This window comes from Balaenoptera physalus (genome assembly GCF_965194825.1).
Source record: "Balaenoptera physalus genome assembly, chromosome: 2".
Taxonomy (NCBI): Eukaryota; Metazoa; Chordata; class Mammalia; order Artiodactyla; family Balaenopteridae; genus Balaenoptera; species Balaenoptera physalus.
This window is the reverse complement of record NC_138883.1, coordinates 90262464-90281985: the sequence shown is the minus strand read 5'-3', so window position 1 is coordinate 90281985 and position 19522 is coordinate 90262464. Positions and strand designations below refer to the sequence as shown.

At 43.0% G+C, this 19522-nt stretch overlaps 2 protein-coding genes across 2 annotated transcripts in view; one reads left to right on the top strand and one right to left on the bottom strand.

The window, feature by feature from the left end:
- The window catches only part of ATP8B4 (ATPase phospholipid transporting 8B4 (putative)), a 314688-nt gene extending 295380 nt beyond the window's left edge, over positions 1-19308 (bottom strand). The window contains exons 1-2 of the mRNA XM_082452990.1: positions 9655-19308; positions 3075-3173 (exon numbers count right to left, since the gene is read on the bottom strand). The gene's annotated coding sequence lies outside the window, so the exon portion shown is untranslated. The remainder of the gene's footprint in view (positions 1-3074; positions 3174-9654) is intronic.
- The window catches only part of SLC27A2 (solute carrier family 27 member 2), a 54822-nt gene continuing 43822 nt past the window's right edge, over positions 8523-19522 (top strand). The window contains exon 1 of the mRNA XM_082453007.1: positions 8523-9198. Coding sequence (XP_082309133.1) covers positions 8721-9198 — 478 coding nt within the window. The 5' untranslated portion in view covers positions 8523-8720. The remainder of the gene's footprint in view (positions 9199-19522) is intronic.

Here is a 19522-nt window from a genome sequence, read left to right as displayed (position 1 = left end):
ATACCCATTGTATGGATTGTAGATCTTGACAGCTATCTCTGGGGAGCAAGAATTGTAGGCACAGATCACGGGACAGTAAGAAAAAGGGAGGATGGAAGCATGCCTTGCAACTAGGAAGGCATATTCATGCAGGAGTTCACTTGCGTAGTCTTTGGAGGAAGACAAACCTTAATTCCATCCTGAATATGTCATTGACCAGTTGTTTTCAGTTTTTCTGTCTATCAACCAGAGATAACGATGTATACTCTGGAGGGGCATTGGGAAGACTACATTAAAAGGTACATAAGCACTCAACACAGGGTCTGGCATAAAGTTAGTGTTCATAATTGGAAGCTTAATTATTAACATAAGTTTTGTGCCTATGTCTTAACAGAAAATTCCAAGCAAGTGCAGAGGCTTCAATAAACTGCCTTGGACTCATCTCAACAGTCTACTTCTATCTCCTCCCTGCAATATTCCCAACACATTTCTGTGATCAGGTCTAACAGCTTTCTGTTCAAAAATCTTTCAAAGAAAATCCATACTCTTCTACTTGCCATTCATGGTAATTTCTACTCTTTCAGTCATTCCTACTAATTGATGTAACTTAAATTCATTATGGACTACTCTCTTGAATAGAAGGTACATTCTTTCATCTTTGAAGACTCTGAACAAAATTTACATATGTCACCAAGTCACTGCTAACAGCGATTGCCTCCAGAAGAACCTGAGGGACTGGGGTTTGGAAGGGAGGAGCATTTACTTTGCATGGTTTTCCACTCTGACTTTTATTGTTCTTAGTTTTTAACCATGCTCCTGTGTTATTTTAAAATAAAAATAATTTTTAAAAATTATCGGGAAAAAAAAGAAACACAGCAGTTAGAAGCTATGCAAACCAGAAGACAGCAGAGTGACATCTTGAAAGTACCAAAAGAATAAAAGTATTCATACCAGAATTCTTTACCCAGTGAAAATACCATTCAAAAATGAAGGTTAAATAAAGACTTTTTCAGAAAAACAAAAGTTGAAAGAATCTATTGCCAGGAGACCTACAGTTCAAGAAATGTTAGGAGAAGTTCTTTAGACAGAAGGACTATGATATCAGACTTGGAGCTACACAAATAATCTTGCCACATAAGTATGGCAATTATAAATTATTATTTATTAGTGAATAGAAACTAGTTATCCATGACTGCTGTGTATAGTAGCCAGAGAGAACTCAGTGGAGACATTATAATCTGAAACAAACAGAAGAGAAAGATAAGACAAGCCAATTCATGTGTTTTACCATGCCCATAGTCCCTTTAGCGGAAAACTGCCAAGTCTCCACAACTGAGTACCTTGTACGGTGACCATGTTTTGAACTGGGAGACTCCACCCCCTCCGTCTTCCCACCTCCATGCATCTCCACGAATACACATAGCTGATTGGACCAAGACTGTGCACCTTATTCAGTTGCAGTAATCTATAGGCTGGACAGCAGCCTATGGATATTTGCTTTAAGAATTCTACACAATCATGTATATGGGTGATTTGTTTGGGCCACCAGATTTGTTATCTCAAGAATATGTGCTAGATAATAACCTATAATGGAAAAGAATCTAAAAAAGAATATATATATATATACACACACACATATATAACTGAATCACTTTGCTGTACACCTGAAACACTGTAAATCAACTATGCTTCAATAAAAAACATGAATATGAAGAAAAAAGAATATGAGCTAGAAAATTGGGAATGTAATTGAGCAAGGAGAAAGCCAAAGCTGAAAGATTTGCAGGGAGAAGGAAATAATCACATGCTATAAGGTAATAGAAGACACCATTTTAAGCAGCATCCATGCAGTGCGCAGGGGGAAATGATTACAGAACTGAGGGTTTGTGGCAGGAACACCATTCAACCCACAACACTTTATAGACCAGTGCCTATAGGAATCAGAAAACTTGAGTTACTGCTCCATAAATGACTTGCTGTGTCTGACCTTCAGCACATTGGTTAACCTCTCTGGATCTCAATTCACTGACCTGAAAATGAGAAGAATAATATCTGCCCTATCTGCTTCACTGTGAAGTAGTGTTCACCTAGTGCACTTTAAATAAATGCTAAATGAATAAATTAATAAGTGAATGACTAAATAAATGAATTCATATGGAGGTATTCAGTACACCATAACAAATCAGATGTGGAACTCAGGAGAAGGTGAGGGCTGAATATTTAGACTTGGGATTCCTCAGCATCAATAGGAATAGATGAGGCTATCTAGAGAGAAGGAGACAGAGAGAAGAAAGGTAAAGACACACCCTAAGAAATTTTTACATTTAAGAAGTAGGCAAGAAGATGATATTACAAGACAAGAGAAGGGCAAAGGGGAAAAGAAGTAACCCACACATTCAGGAATGGAAAAGAGTGCGTTGTGACTGGGACAGGGAGCTGGAGGTTGTCGTGGGATACTGAAAGAGGACAGAGAGAGTTGAAACCAAATTCTATGAAGCACTCATGTTAGCACTAGAAGCAATAATGATTCACTAGGATTTTCCCTCAGTTAGAATTCAACACCAAATCAAAGGCATTCTGATTAGAACTAATGAGAGCAAATGCCTTTTTCTCAAATTGTATTTTGCCTTGATTGTGTAGTTAGTAAGCATCGCTGGGATGCAAAAAAAAAGGGGAGCCCTACTCCCTCATCTCTAAAACCAACAACCAATTGTTTTCAGTCTCTCCTTTCCTTCATTCTCCAAAAGAAAGGCTAATCTCAGTATATTCCATCTTCACCAGACTCTTACCTTTTCCCTACACATCCTGTACATCTGTACCTGAATGCTACTACATTAGGCATTCAACAGGATAGCAGGCACCCACATTTCAAGAAATACAATTTGATTCATGGCAGACAACACAGTCAGAGAGGAACCTTCCTATAAACCACCGAATGGATTGGTCACACAAACTTCCTATCTGTACTAAGTAACGTTACATAAGCAACAGGTTTCATAACCTATACATTTTTTGTTGACAATAGTCTCTGTGCATTAGGTGCCTCAAGGCCTACAAAATTAATACAAGGTGCTATGAGAGTTCAAGTAACTTACCTAAGCGTCCTCAGCCAATACATGACAGACGAGGACTTGAACCCAGGTCCTCTGACTTCAAGGCTCATGTTCCATTACTTCATTCCAGGAAACTGAATCCTAATTGGGAAGGCAAAACTAACAGTCATGAAATAATCAAGAGCCAAGCTGTGTGGTAGGTTTATAAGTCCAGTACAAGGGATAGATCCACATAGGCTGGAGTATTTAGAAGAAAAGGTTATAGGAACATTCTTTTCATGTGAAGTCTACATGATAGTCCAATATGTAAAACAGATATACATAGAGCTCCTCTGATTGGAGCTGGTTTGGGTCCCAGAGTCCCCTTCCCATGCTCTGCAACGAATTTTCCTCAGTGGCTCCTCAGAAGTCCTTGGGCTCTGCTGAGCAGCTGGGAAACCACTGGGTTAAATCAATCGTTCCCAAAGTATAGTCCCTGGACCAACAGCTACAGCATTTTCTGGTAACTTTTTAGAAATGTGAATTCTCTGGCCCCACCCAAGACTTACAGAATCAGAAATTCTCCAGGTGGGGCTTAGCAAGCTGTGTTTTAGCATGTTCTCCAGGTAATTTCTATGCCCATAAAGTTTGAGAACCATAAAGTAGGAGGAGAGACCACCTGCTTTTATAAAACATTTGAGGTTGGGATTGGGGACATAGAAGGGAGTTGGGAACTGCCACTGGGAGGCTTTCCCTAAGACACCAGCAGAGATGAATGAATAGGGGTGAAGCATCAGGGAAGTCCAGACCCAGGCTAGCAGGTGTCAACGTGCACTCCAGTTATCACATCTGTCTCCTGAACTCCTCCTGCAGTGCCTCAGAATGGGTCAGAAAAGAGTGGGCATTTGCAGTAACCTAGTGCTCTGGGTAGAACGTTTAAGGAAACAAGGAGTCTAGGAGGCTGAAGAGACTGGTCAGGAAGGCACTAGAATCTTGATGAAGGTAACAGGTAGGCTCAGTGGCTGTGGGGGAGTGGGGGCGTGGGAGCGGAGGGGACTAGGCAGCTTCACTAAGGGTGTGGGGTAAGGAAGCTCCATGTTTGAGACCTCAGTGATAAAACAATCTTGAGTTATATCGAAGTCCAAGAGGTTTGGTTCAATTTCATGCTTCACTATTGAATTTGTATTTCTAAACATTCAAACTTACATAGAAATAATATCTATGGATAATAAACCAATAAAAGTTGTATTTTTTCTGCATTCAAAAATATTTTAATTTCTATCTTTTTTATATGTTGGTAAAATGTTGTCTTCATCCTTCCTCGAAAAGGACTATACTTTCCTTTCTGTGTGTATTTTTCCTTTTTTTGTGTATATTTTTTGTGGTGAAATATACATAACATAAAATTAACCATTTTAACCATTTTTAAGTGTATGGTTCAGTTATACTTTCCTTTTTTATAATTTTTATTGGAATATAGTTGATTTACAATGTTGTGTTAGTTTCAGGTGTACAAAGTGAATCAGTTATACATGTACATACATCCATTCTTTTTTTAGATTCTTTTCCCATATAGGTCGTTACACAGTATTGAGAAGAGTTCCCTGTGTTATACAGTAGGTCCTTATTGGTTATCTATTTTATATATGTACCTGTGTATATGTCAGTCCCAGTCTCCCGATTTATCCTCTGCCCCTCCTCCCCCGTAACCATAAGTTTGTTTTTTACATCTGTGACTCTATTTCTGTTTTATAAATAAGTTCATTTGTACCATTTTTTTAGATTCCACATATAAGAGATATTATACTTTCCTTTTTAATGCTAAAAATGTCATTCTTTTATGAAATAGTAATAAAAACAGACTGCAGGGCTTCCCTGGTGGCGCAGTGGTTGAGAGTCTGCCTGCCAATGCAGGGGACACGGGTTCGAGCCCTGGTCTGGGAAGATCCCACATGCCGCGGAGCAACTGAGCCTGTGAGCCACAATTACTGAGCCTGAGCGTCTGGAGTCTGTGCTCCGCAACAAGAGAGGCCGCGATAGTGAGAGGCCCGCGCACCGCGATGAAGAGTGGCCCCCGCTTGCCACAACTAGAGAAAGCCCTCGCACAGAAACGAAGACCCAACACAGCCATAAATAAATAAATTAAAAAAAAAAAAAAAAAAACAGACTGCAGTTGGCTAGAGGCAGCTGATTTTACTTGAAAATTTTTTAAGTTGGTACTTTATTTTGAAATGCTACTGGACTGAGAAAACCAGAAATCTGTGAACCACTGCCTTAAAGAGTTGGGATTTAGAGGGGTGGAGAGTTCAGGGGTGGAAATAGGCAAGAACAAAGTCATACAAAGAGGAATATGCAGGGCATTTTTAGGAGGGTGCAGACCAGATTCTTCAAAACAAAGTGTTCTTGAAAAGGAGTAGTTGCAGTTAAGTTTTGATCCATTTTCAAATACTTAGTGCCTCATGATGTTCGGTTCATAGTAGAAACTCAATAAATATTTGTTAACTGAGTGCAGTGAAAGTTCAAGTCAGCATCAGAAGAGCCAGAAATTAAAGTCTGAACTTCATTTGATAAACCAGAGCGTCCCAGCAGATGTTTCTAGAATGGGTAACCAATGTGCTAAGCTACCAATCTTCTCTCTCCTCAAGGGAGCCAGGCAGGACCCAGGGCATCTGATCAGCTCCAGGCCAGATGTGTTCTAGTATGCTGTACAAATACGACAATTGTCTATAGACGCCATGAGTGGAAGAGGATGGGAAGCAATGAGGGGGTCACTGAAGACAATTGAGCATTGGAGAGATGATGATAGCAAAATTTCCACAAAGACCATTAGGCTGGTGGTAGAGCACAAAGTGGAACCCAGGCTGGAAGCTAGAATCATTGGGAAAAAGAGTTCCAAGATATATATAACAAACATTAGCTAATTGCTTCCCCAAATTCATTTCTTCTCCCCACTTCCTCTTTAATAAGACCCTGATTTTTCCATAGTATGGTGTAGGTGGGATTGACTGTACCCCCAGCTCCATGGGTGAGCCCTGATCGGCTTAAACCAATCAGCATTTCTCTCCCCACCAGCCCACAAAGACAGGCACATAACCCAGTAAGAGCTTTCTTCTTTTTTCTTTTTCTTTCCTTCCTTTTTTTTTTTTTTTTTTCTCCTACGGAAAAGAATCTTACATTTCTGTCTGAAGTCGACACTGGAAGCAGGTATCCCTAAGGGCTTGGCAGCCATCTTTGGACCATGAGGGGAGAACCAGCCTGAGAACAGAGGAGGCAGAGCAGAGAAATGGAGAAAGGGAAACTGGCTTACCTGAAGCCTATTCTACCATTGGACTCTGAGTCTCAAATTCCTGTGTCTGCTTAAGCCAGTTTGGGTGTCGTTCTCTTTCAGTTGCAGCTGAAAAACTGTGGATGCACAAGGCTAAAGCGATTCTCAGAGTAAGAGAGGAGAAAGTGGGCATTTGTGGCAATCAAGGACTCTGGGGAAAGAGTAGCTGTTTAAGAACAACACAAGAGAGGTCTAGGAGGCTACACTGAAGTCATTAGTCATGAAGGGACCAGGTGGCTTTGGGATGGAAAAGGAGGGCTGGCTCTAGCTTCAACATGAAAAACGAGGTGCACTACAGAATCGCTTCTGTCCTGACCTCTACTTTTACACTACAGCCTTCTCCTCAGGGATAACCAAGGCCCCCGGCTCTTCCCCAGGGCAATGACTCAACCAGTCATTAGATAGTAGCGGGATTAGCCATGAAAGAGTCAGGAAAAGGGAAAGGGTTGCTAGAGCAGGTCCCAGGGATAAGAAGAGGGGGATAAAAAAAATGGGGGAAGGGGAGATTGTGAAACGGGGAAAAAAAATAAAATTGCTAAAGGAAAAAGAAAACATGCATAGAAACCCACAGAATAGGAGAACAGCATAACATGTTGCTACAGTAAAGAGTGGGCCTGGGAACAAAAAGATACCAGTTCCAAAATCCCATGCATCACCTACTAGCTGTCTTAATTCACCTCTCTCAGCGTCCCTTTCCTGTCTATAAATGAGCATGAAAGTGCCATCTTTAGATGACTGTGAGGCTCCAAAAATATCATACAGGAAGCCCCTAGCAGAGGCTAGTTTCTGGCAGGGGTAAGCATTCATTACTTGTGGTTGTCTCATAGGAATAAAACGGATGAATGCAGGAAGACAGAGGAGGAAGAGAGTAAAACGCTGCTTTGCTTAAATCCTGACCCTCCTCTGTAGCAAGCAGCCAGTATTCACTCTGTATAGAAGCAGCACTAAGGGAAATTAAAAGAAAGGATCACCCTAAAAGAAACGGCTTCTGAACCAACTTGAGGACACAGGAGCGGAAGGGAAGGCTGGGACGTAGTGAGAGAGTAGCACTGACATGCATACACAACCGAATGTAAAATAGATAGCTAGCGGGAAGCAGCCACATAGCACAGGGAGATCAGCTCCGTGCTTTGTGTCCACCTAGAGGGGTGGGATAGGGAGGGTGGGAGGGAGGCGCAAGAGGGAGGGGATATGGGGATATATGTATACATATAGCTGATTCACTTTGTTGCACAGCAGAAACTAACACAACATTGTAAAGCAATTATACTCCAATAAAGATGTATTTTTTTAAAAAAAGAAAAAGAAATGGCTTCTGAGAAATGCCAATAACTTTTACTTAATTTCCTCTGTGTTGTGCTAGTTTCTCACGGAGCCACTTAGTAAATTGAATTGAACTGGAATGACAATACTTGAGAATTTTCAACATACAAGGAGGGGGGAAGGGGAGATCACTTAAAGAACAACGTATTATAACTAATCAAAACCTCACCGGAACTTGGTTTCATGGGGCAGTGTGGCGCTACCTCAAGCTTAATCTGGGCTAGCTGGGCCGAAGGGACGTCTCGGATTGGAGCGTCCCATCCTCACTCACTGCCCAGGGGCTGGGACGAGCGGGAGGCGGCAATCGCAGGCGCTTTTGTTCACCCCTGAACTCTGTCACAAGAGCCCGCCTGGCAATTAGCCTGGGGGTTGGGCGGGGTCCGGCGGGGTGCTGGGTGTAGGATAGCAAATGTGAGAAACAGAGAGTAGGCGGAATGCCCCCAGGACCAGAAAGGAGAGATGGAGTTCTGATCTGGCAGTGGCACCTGGTGCCCGCTACGAATAAACCATAGGACTGTCTCCCACTTAGAAGGTTCTCTATTGATAATGACAATCTGTCGTCTCTATAAGGCACTCTATTCGGGCAGCAATAAATAACACTAGCCCTGTGCCTGCATTATCTCCTCTAATCTTCTCAACTTCTTCTAAGGTGTCTTACGGTCACCATTTTGATAAGGTCACACCACAGGGGAGTCCAGCCTTGGCCCCAGACCTCCAGACTCGGGCGGAGAGGCAGCCGAGGCCCCAGTGAGCCGCGGAGCCGCCTTCCCCGCCTGGGGAGGACCGCAGGGGCGGGCCTGGCACGCAGATGGCTGCACCCCGACGAGGGGGCGGGCTCAGCCGGCCGGTCGCGCCCCGAAACCCGGGCAGCCCAGACACCGCTCCACCTGCCCGAGAGCCCGCAACAGTGCCGGCAGCCCAGGCGCTCCGCCGTCACCCCCGCCTCGCCGAGCGCCCCTGCGCCGCTCGCCAGTCGTCCGCCCGGAGCCCGCCCCGCCGCCGCGCTGCACGCCCGTAGTGCGCCCTCTGCCCTCGAGGGGCCAGGGGGCCCGGCCGCCGTCATGCTGCCCGTCATCTACGCGGTCCTGGCGGGGGTGCTGCTCCTGCCGCTGCTGATGAACCTCTGCTCCCCCTACTTCTTCCAGGACGTGAGCTACTTCCTGCGGTTGGCCAGGATGGCCCGGCAGGTGCGTCGCTATGGGCAGCGCCGGCCGGTGCGCACCATCCTCCACGCCTTTCTGGAGAGAGCACACCAGAGCCCGCACAAGCCGTTCCTGCTCTTCCGCGACCAGACGCTCACCTACGTGCAGGTGGACCGACGCAGCAACCAGGTGGCGAGGGCGCTGCGCGACCGCCTCGGCCTCCGGCAGGGAGAGTGCGTGGCGATGTTCCTGGGCAACGAACCGGCCTACGTATGGCTGTGGCTGGGGCTGGCCAAGCTGGGCTGTGCCATGGCGTGCCTCAACTGTAACATCCGCGGCAAGTCCCTGCTGCACTGCTTCCAGTGCTGCGGGGCGAAGGTGCTCCTGGCCTCGCCAGGTGAGCCTGGGGACCGCCGCGCCCTCGCACCGGGCTCCTCCGCGCCTTGACGAGCCCGCTGCAGCGTGGCGGCGTAGGGGTTAGGAGGGAGGGGTGTGTGGTTCGGCTCGGAACTGGAGGTGTAGAGGGAGGGGATGGCAGCCCTTCCTCAAAATGCCAATTAATGATCATTAGAACCTTCTGTCGTGGAAGCTGACCGTGCCAGACCCTTTGTTAAGCACTACACATACAGCCTTGCTGTGAATGCTCACACGGGTAGGGTTGACTTTTTAGTTGAGACCGCTCAGGCCAAAGAGGTGGAACCTTATGCCCCAGATCACAGAATTTAGAGGAGGAGGTTAACCAGATCTATCTACCTCCAGAATCCAAGCTCTTAACCAGTGCTGACAACATCTGCATTGAAATGCAGAGGGTCCTGAGTGTGAATTCCGGAGGATCCAGAGAGACTGTTCTCACCTCTGCTGCTTGATTGGCTGTGTGATCATGGGAAAGTCACTTTCCCTCCCTGCATCTCGGTTTCCTCCTCTCTAAAGGTCTTCAAGGCTGCTTCCAACTCTCAAATGCTGTTAGCCTCCCTGGATTCTCATGGCAGAGAGAAGGTGACCCCACCTACTCCCCAGGGAGAAGACTTTGGTTACCTGCTGCGGGCTCTAGTGAGCCCTCATTACGTCTATAGCAACAGTGACCTTTGGTTCTGTAGTTACCTCCTGCCACATTTCAACCAGACCCGAAATGGTAACTTCATGCTCCAGTGGTCACCAGGTCAGGAAGAAACCAAGAACCTGTTGTTACCCACAGGACTGCTGGGTTTCCCTTCCCAGAAATCTTGTCCCTGCACTTGAATAAGGACCAGGGGGTTGCTTCTCACTCTATCAGTAAGAGGAGGCTTAACCAGGTGCAGGCTAAAAGCCATGGAGGAATAGGGAGCCAGGAAGCCTCACCTTTCTGGAATGTCTTTCTGTGCCAAGCCCTATGCCACATGCTTTTATTACCCTGAGAACTAACATTTCATTACCCCCTGCCATACAACTGAGGAAACTTAAAATTCCGACCTAAGTCTGTCCAGTTTCAAAGCCCATGACTTTCCCTACGTTACGCTACCTTCCTCTACATGAGTGGAAAGTGTTAGAGCTGGAGGAGACTAAGCATCCGTCTGCTCTCCCCCTTCATTTCATAGCTGAGGAAACTGAAGCAAGCTAAGGAGTTCGCCTAGTGTCACACAAAGATGAGATGTCTATTCACTTGTGGGAAACCAGGAAGCTTACACACCTGTTTCATAGGGCATAAAATAAGTAATCCAAAAAAAAAATGAAGGCTTTGTATAAAAGTTTAAAAGCAGGGGGATAATTTTAAAGGCAGCCACATTATTTAAAAGGGATGGCTTTTCCTAGAAAATTCCCAACAATTTCTAGTTGCCTGGGAAAAGAGACAACGTCACTATTTAGTAACTGGAAGACTCTCTTAAACCTATTACTTTACCAGTTGATTCAGAGGAAAGTTATTAGCACAGTGATCTGTGTACCACTTCAGGAGGGATTTAAATACTTTTTACCTGCATATTATCCCAGGCCCTCTGTGAGGGAGGTCAAAGACTGGGAGTTTTATTGACAAAGAAGCTTGGATTTAAATGACTATAATAGAGTTTGGTTCTGTAATCAAATCAGAAACACAGCCAGGTATCTCCTTTCCCGCCCAGGCAACAGTCTTCTGTCATTGAGTATTATGCTTTGGTCAGCGTACATGGAAAGTATAAGGAAATTCTGACATTCAGATCAAATTTGAACAGACTTTCCAGTGGACCTACAGCACTCTCTACAGTAAACTGACCTTTGAGAGAGGCCACACATTTGAAAAACATTCTGTTTTTCCAAATCACTGAGAGACCATTACACAGCATGCAGAATTACATTCTGATCTGAAACGGTTCCTGCAAAGGGGGTAACAGAGTCCAAAGTTGCATGCTTGTTAATAAATGTGCCCATGCGTAAATGTGTTGAATGGACTGATTCTTAGAATTCTTTAAAGTTGGAAAGAATCTTAGAGATATTCTAATGTTATAATCCTCCAACTCTTAACGAGTGTGTTATACTGCAATAAAAAGTTTAGAAGTCATTTAATGAGCATAAGAATCACCTGGGAAGCTTATTTAAAAAAAAAAAAAAAAAACAGATTCCTGAGCCTCATTCCCCAAAAACACTGATTCAGCAGGACTGTAGTGGGGCCCAGGAAAGTGTATTTTTATAGCAAGCCCCATGCCGCCCCTAGATGATTTTGAAGCAAATCATCTAAGGACTAGGCTTTGAGAAACAATCAGTCTAGTTCCCACTTGTTTAATAGTTGAACGAACAAAGGCCCAGAGGGGTGATATCAATTCCCTAGGGTCAGAGAGAGCTGGGGACAGAACCCAAGTTTCTTCTCACTTCTAGGACACTTTTTATATTCTATTACACCATCTGAACATGGTACAGAAAGATGAAAAGATTTAGAAATGTTGGAGGGGTGACAGTTCAACAGGGTTTGATTTTTTACTTCGAATTTCAGCCTCAGGGCTCATGGGCTATTTAGAGCTCTTGAGTTTCAGCTATCTGTCAAATTCTGGAGTGTAGGTAAAGGACCGGCACAGTGGTATTTATCATGAAGACTGATCCACTTGTCATGAATTTGGGGGACTCTTCACAAAGATTAACAGGGCTCAACCTTATCAGGCATTTCAGTACCCAATTTTTCATCAGAACTTACTATACTTAGAGAAAGCCAAAGACTCACAAACACTTCCCTGAATCAAACAGAACCACCCATCTCCCAGAGAATATAATTTTCTCTCTGCGGTACATTTCAGGGTCCTTCTCCATAGAAGGGTATGATGTATGTAATCACATGGAAAAATTGCCTTCAGCTATTGAAACCCACATAATGTTGTAGTTGATAGAAACCAATTTGTTGGGCCAGTAGTTTTTCAAGCAACTTCCCAAACATAGAATATGGGTAAGACAGCAAGCCATATTTAATTTCATACAACATAGGATGTTTTGTAAAAAAAAAATTTTTTTAAACACCCAAAAGGGCCCCCAAAATTGTAAGTTTGCTTTGTTTCCATTTATGCTCGCATTAAGATTGTCACTGAGCTAGCTCTTCTACTGGAAGAATAACTCATTCATCAGCTCACTGGCCAGGTCTGCATTGCACGGCTCAACATAATCATGCACAGCTCCCCCAGTGTTGGCACTACTCTTGTACAAGGCTTTAGTAACAAAGATACTATGTCTTTCAAAACTGAGATCCAGAGAGGTTATAAAATATTCCAGATTACCTTTGACCTGGTTTTGCAGGGTTGTGAAAAATAAAATTGGACCTCCTTTAAACAATGTGATAAGATAAAACGTTTCCAATAGCTTTCAAAAGTGTTGCATCATTGAAAGTTCCAAAACAGGAGAACATTCTAAAACTAGTGTCAGGACCAAGGAGAACTCTCATCAAACAAACTTTTGAGGTTAGATGGAGAAAAGCAGATGGCACGACAATTTGATATCACATCAAGAAATATTTAGAGAGTCCCCGCAAGGTACAAGCTAGTTGCCATGGTGGGATGGGGAGAGAAGCTGAATTAGTTCAAGGATCTTACAGTCCAGTAGAAGAACTAAGCCACATATACACAAATGATTGTGATGCCCAGGAGAATGTGATAAGTATGCTGGGAGAGCTACAGAGTGCTGTGGAGGAAAAAGAGCAGAGGGTGAAGGCTTCTTGGGGACACTGACAACAGAGCTGGGCAAATGCAGCTGTAGAGGGGGAATTCTAGGTAAGAGGAGCCCAGAGGCAGTTTTCATCAGGTCCCCAACACCAGTGAGATGCTTCATTAAAGAGTTTTACTGTGTAAGGACAACAGCAGGCTGGACTTAAATAATAGTCATTTTTAAGCTGTTTACTGAAGAGACTCTACTGTAGAGAAAATAGGGACTCAGAGAACCCAAGGAATGGCCAACAGCAGTGGCCTCACTTCCATGCAATGAGATAATTTTCTAGTGCAAACTTATTCAAGGATCAGGGCATAGAGATATCCTGTCTCCATTCCTCTTTCTGGGCTGCCCAAGCAGTAACTTAGATGTGTTGCTTCAATGCACTTTGTCTCCACAGCTTACAGTTTTCTCATATATCTTTGAATAATGCCCTAGTAAGTAAATGTTTGTGGCATTAATGAGTTCCATCATTTTGGTTGGCTGTAACAGGCTTTCTTCTCCAAAGTCTAAGAACTATTGGGATGGCCATGACGGCATGAAAAATGATGTTAAAAAAATAAAATATATCCTAATCTGAGAAAATCCATTTAGACCCAATCTCCCCCCAGGCCCAGCCTCTCCTTACCACAGACTTGTTTTACCTCCCAGTTTACTGCTGGCAGAGGGCTACGAGAGAGAGGGGCTCTCTCTGAGACTCACTGCCACAGAGGGAGCTGGTGATGAGCACAGAATGGGCTGGGGAGAGTCTGTGTCTAGGATGGTAGAGGCCAGAAACCCAGACATCAAATGAGGAGTATATTCAAGAGCTAGGATCCCAGCCAAGTAACCCAAGCTCTGAAGAGAGAGCTAGCTTAAAGATGTTCTCTAAAATTTTTCTTCTTGCCCTGCTCATAACTAAAGGTGGCAAGGGGGATGGTTGTACCTCTCCATTCAAAAACAAACGAGCACATTGCTGGCATATCTGGGAATGCTTATCAGTTTATTTTCTTGTTTAGAAACAAGAAGGGAGTGAAGAGGTAAAAACAAAATTAACTCTAAATCAGCTGTCAATGTTACTGAAACCGAAGAAGGATAGCGTTTGAATTACTCTGCATAAGGAGTGTAATTGGCCAGTGTTTGAAAAGGACCCTCCCACAGCCTCTGAGAAATAGGGAAGTACACAACTAGTAGACAGGTGACTTGGTTGCTTATGGATGTCAAATGATTATAATTATGTAAGGGCTGGAGTGACCTGGTAACCTCATGACGAGCCGTTACCCTTGATTCCAGGGCTATTTAGAACGCAAGACACTTTAACTGAGAGAAATGAAAAATAATATTAAGAAATTATATAATTATATAAATATGAGACGAGTATGTATCCTGTTAAAAATCTGCTTTCTCCTAGTGGGACTTAACCTTGATTAAACAGCTTTCTGACCTCAGGGTGATTTGTGTTGTGGGGGAGGGGAGGGTATGCATGCCTCTATTTGAAGGGTGTTCTAGCACATCTTGTTGAGGTACAGACTAGACGCTAGGTTATTAATTACTATAATTCCAAACTGCCAGGGATAGAAATGCAAAATCACAGTTACAAATGGTATTTTTAAAACTATTTTCAGTCTCCAAGACCTGTGTTAGAACCAGTTTGTTTCAGTTGCCTTTCTGAGTGAAGAAAAGATAAGTCTTCAATTCTGATTTGTTCATCCGCCAACCATTTCATCCTGAAATTCTGATCAAAACCCATTTCCTTTCATTGCCTTCTTTTCAGATCTTACTTTATTAGTAAACATTCCTGGGGTGTTTTATTTAACTAACTTGGTCAGTTACCCATTCAGTGAGGCAATCTAATGGCAGAACAAGCTGCTAGATTGAATGCCTTTCCTATTAAAAAGCAGCAGGTTTAGCCAGTAGCGTCTTGCCACTTTGATGATGAAGACTGATTCAGCTCACCACCTGCCCTCTCCCCCTGCTTTCTAGGAGTGGGCCTGTGTACTCAGAAATTTCTCTTCTTCCCCTTCTTATAAAAAAAGGTTATGGGTGAGGGAGGAAAATTCCTATGCTACCCTGATTTTTTTTCTTTTCTTTTAAACAAAATGAATTTTAAGGGGGATCAGTGATTTCATAATCAGTCGATTTTCCATCATCCAAAGGTGTACTGCTTTCTCTGAGGTTCTATTTCCATCCATAATTTCAGCCTAGACTAATGAAGAAGTGACAGATCCACTCTGCACCCTTTAGGCAACTTTCCCTGAATCCTACTTTTCATAAAGCTTAAGGTTATGCTCTTCATCAAAAAAATGAATGAGAGATTATCCATAGTACTGTGTAAAGGCAGATCCACATGCCTGAACAAGCACTGAGCATGTCAAGTAGACAGTGTCTTACAAAAAATCAAGGCACTTTACCAAAACTTGAACTTGAATATCTAGTACAAGGAGGTGGGACTCCTAGAAGCCCAGTATAATTCTTTTTATTTTGTGTATAACCTTCCATACATAGACTCACTGAGCTTCTGTCCTCATTTGTAAAAACAGGCTTACCATCATCTATAACACAGGGTCATTGGGAAAATTATGCAAGGTGATGTATGTAAAGCTACTATACAAATTGTTCTCCACAAATGAAATTTGTAAATCTTTTATCACTAAGAATGAAAGCTGTGGTGGATGCTGTGATGTGCTGCCCAAGTCCCCACTCCAGGACTGAGGTACTCATTCCTCAGCTGCTGAAAGCATTGGTAGCTGACAGTGGTCAGCTAAGAGCCTTTCCAGGGCTTGCCCTTGGTTGAAGAAAGCTGCTTTGCCCAAGGTCAAGCACTACCACCCCTAATCTGCATCCAATGACTGGCTGGTGGGCAGGCATGGAGGTAGGATCCACTTCACTTCATTTGGGACAACCTGAAGGGCCATCCCGGGCCCAGAGTCCCTGTAGGATCAATTGAGGGAGGCCACTGTGTGACTGCATCACAGTGCAATCTCTCCCTCTATCCAATCTACTTTCCGTGCAACCCCACAGGTGTCATTCCCGAGAGCACACCTACACACAATTCTCAGAGTCCCAGGGAGCTCAACCTGCGACAAGCAGATTTATTTGATCTTATATGTCCCTGTTGATTGCCACTTTTATCTTAAGTAAGCAGACTTTACAGTAAGAATTACAAAAAAAATACACATGTGAAGCAGAAAACATGGGGCCCAATCATGTTTAGAAAAGACACTAAATATCAAATACACAGTTAATGAGTTGCATTCACATCCAGAATTTCCCTTCAAATTTCAGTTTATATGTGTGTGTATAGATATGTTTATATAAATATTAGCATCTTTAGTTTAAGGGAAGAAAGGCTGCTACCATAGGACATATGAGGTATGCCCTGACATGGCTGGTGAGCCACTGGAACCTCAACTCAATGTCCAAATGCAAATTCTGCACCAACAGCCCAGAGACCATGTAGGGAAATTGTGTTGGGCAGGGGCAATGGCCTTTCCTTCACATAAGCTGACCTCTATGAAAGGTCAGGGCTCACAAACCAAAAGCCTGCAGAAGGCCAGGTAGGAACATGAGGGAAGTAGAGGATACAATTTGCCAAATTGCTTGAACTGTGATCAAGCATGATACCTGCTTAATTACATCTCCTTTTACTTTTATTATTACTATTATTAATTTTTGATATATCACTAATGCCTGAGTAAATTTTCTTTTAAAAAATTACAGAAAAAATTAAAGTCCCTTTTGACCTATAATTATTCTCTCATCCAGAGTGTTACCAAATCCAGTCTATTCTACCTCCCAAACATCTTTAAAATGCATCTACTCTTTCTACCCTCTGCTGCTACCTTAATGCAAACAAGCTTGCTCTACCAGATGGTCTCCCTACCTCTGGTCTTGCCCCCTCCAACCCATTTACCTGACCTAAGCCAGGAACCTGGTCCCAACCTACATCCCAGTTTCTTCTCCCAACCTTCTTTCCCTCCCATTCTACACTCCAGTCAGCTTTATCCTCTTTTAGCTACTTTGGCACCATTCTGTTTGCGTCTGGGTCTTTGCATAAGCTGTCCCCTCAGCTACAAACAGGCTCAGTCGATCTCAGTGGATCTTCATCTTGCCAACTCCTGCTCACCCTTCAGGTCTCAGTTTAGATAACACTTCCTCTGGGTTGTCTTTGTGCCCCTCCCCTATGCTTCCAAAACACCACCTCCCTCCCCTCCTGTGACACCTATGACACCTTATTTTAATGGATTATTTCTTTGTCTGTTTCTTCCCCCACTAGACCTGGGCTCTATGAAAACAGGGACAGTATCTGGTTTACTCACTGCTGTATCCAGTGCTTAGAACCATGCACATGGGGAACAGTCTTTAAACAGATGTTGAATAAATGTTGGGAAAGAGAGAGAAATAATCCAGGTAATTTATGAACACACTATTTAAGTAGCCTCAGTCTCAGGTGAAGGGAGAGAGGGAGAAAGATTTCTTAATTCTTGAAGTAGCAATAGAAGTTTTGTTTTGTTTTTAATTTACTTTTGTAGTCCCTTACTTGTATGCAAGGCATACCTCTATCACAAAAATGATTTAATTTTGCATTTTATTTTATTAGAGGTTTATCAACTCACAGTATTGCAATATCTAAATCCTTTAAAATCAACAGCTTCAGCTTATTCCTGTCTCTTCCACATTAACTAATACAATACTTTGTACAGATTCTTTCAACTGTAAACATTTATTGGGCACTTATCTAGTGAGGGAGGGGTTGCCAAGATGATATGTTATAATCCCTTAACCTCAAATTTTTCACTGTCAAATAGAGGAGAAAAAGAACTGAAGCGTGTCACACTACATACTAAACACACGTGATAGAAGTAAATGCAAGCTCCTGAGGGAAGGCCATAGAGCTAAGTGCAATGAGGCTGAGTCTTGAAGGATGAGCAGTTTTCCCGGGGACCGGGGACCGGAGGGCATTCCGGGCAGATGAAATCACCTGGACAAAGATAGTAAGATGTGAGAATTATGGGTACACTCACTTCACATAGATCAGTGTGGTTAGAGGAAAGGGGACAAGAGGTAGATAGAAGGAGATGATGTCAGAAAAGTCGGGGAGGGGGGTATAGACTGTGAAGGACCTCAGGACCTCACACACTGCATAGAGAGTGACTTCTGTCACAAAGGAAAACATTGAAGGATTTTAAACAGTGCAGGAACAAGAAGTTGGGCAGTGGTGTCGCTGATATTGGAAGCAGGGCGAGGTTAGAGGCAAGGAGGTCGGTCAGGAGGCTACTGCAATTATCTAGCCAGGAAATAATGAGGGTCTGAACCAAGGCATTGGCAAGGGACATTAGCACTCCAGTTACTGTTTTTACAACAGTAATATTTTTGATGATCTTCTCAAAATACTGAAGAACTACAGAGCAGTCAAAATACAAGAGGGAAGAAAACATTAAATGCAACAACATTCACATTATAGGGGTCCCAGAAGGAGAAAGGACCAGAGAAAATATTTGCAGAGATTATAGTCGGAAACTTCCCTAACAGGGGAAAGGAAATAGCCACCCAAGTCCAGGAAGCACAGTGAGTCCCATACAGGACAAACCCAAGGAGAAACACACCAAGACACATAGTAATCAAATTGGCAAAAATTAAAGACAAAGAAAAATTATTGAAAACACCAAGGGAAAAATGACAAATAACATACAAGGGAACTCCCATAAGGTTAACAGCTGATTTCTCAGCAGAAACTCTACAAGCCAGAAGGGAATGGCATGATATACTTAAAGTGATGAATGGGAAGAACCTACAACCAAGATTACTCTACCCAGCAAGGATCTCATTCAGATTTGAAGGAGAAATCAAAAGCTTTACAGACAAGCAAAAGCTAAGAGAATTCAGCACCACCAAACCAGCTCTACAACAAATGCTAAAGGAACTTCTAAGTGGGAAACACAAGAGAAGAAAAGGACCTACAAAAACACACCCAAAACAATTAAGAAAATGGTCATAGGAACATACATATTGATAATTACCTTAAACGTGAATGGATTAAATGCTCCAACCAAAAGACACAGGCTTGCTGAATGGATACAAAAACAAGACCCATACATATGCTGTCTACAAGAGACCCACTTCAGACTTAGGGACACATACAGACTGAAAGTGAGGGGATGGAAAAAGATATTCCATGCAAATGGAAATCAAAAGAAAGCTGGAGCAGCAATACTCATATCAGATAATATAGACTTGAAAATAAAGAATGTTTCAAGAGACAAGGAAGGATACTACATTATGATCAAGGGATCAATCCAAGAAGAAGATATAACAATTATAAATATATATGCACCCAACATAGGAGCACCTCAATGCATAAGGCAACTGCTAACAGCTATAAAAGAGGAAATCAACAGTAACACAATAATAGGCGGGGACTTTAACACCTCAGTTACACCAATGGACAGATCATCCAAAATGAAAATAAATAAGGAAACAGAAGCTTTAAATGACACATTAGTTCAGATAGATTTAATTGATACTTATAGTACATTCCATCCAAAAACAGCAGATTACACTTTCTTCTCAAGTGCACACGGAACATTCTCCAGGATAGATCACATCTTGGG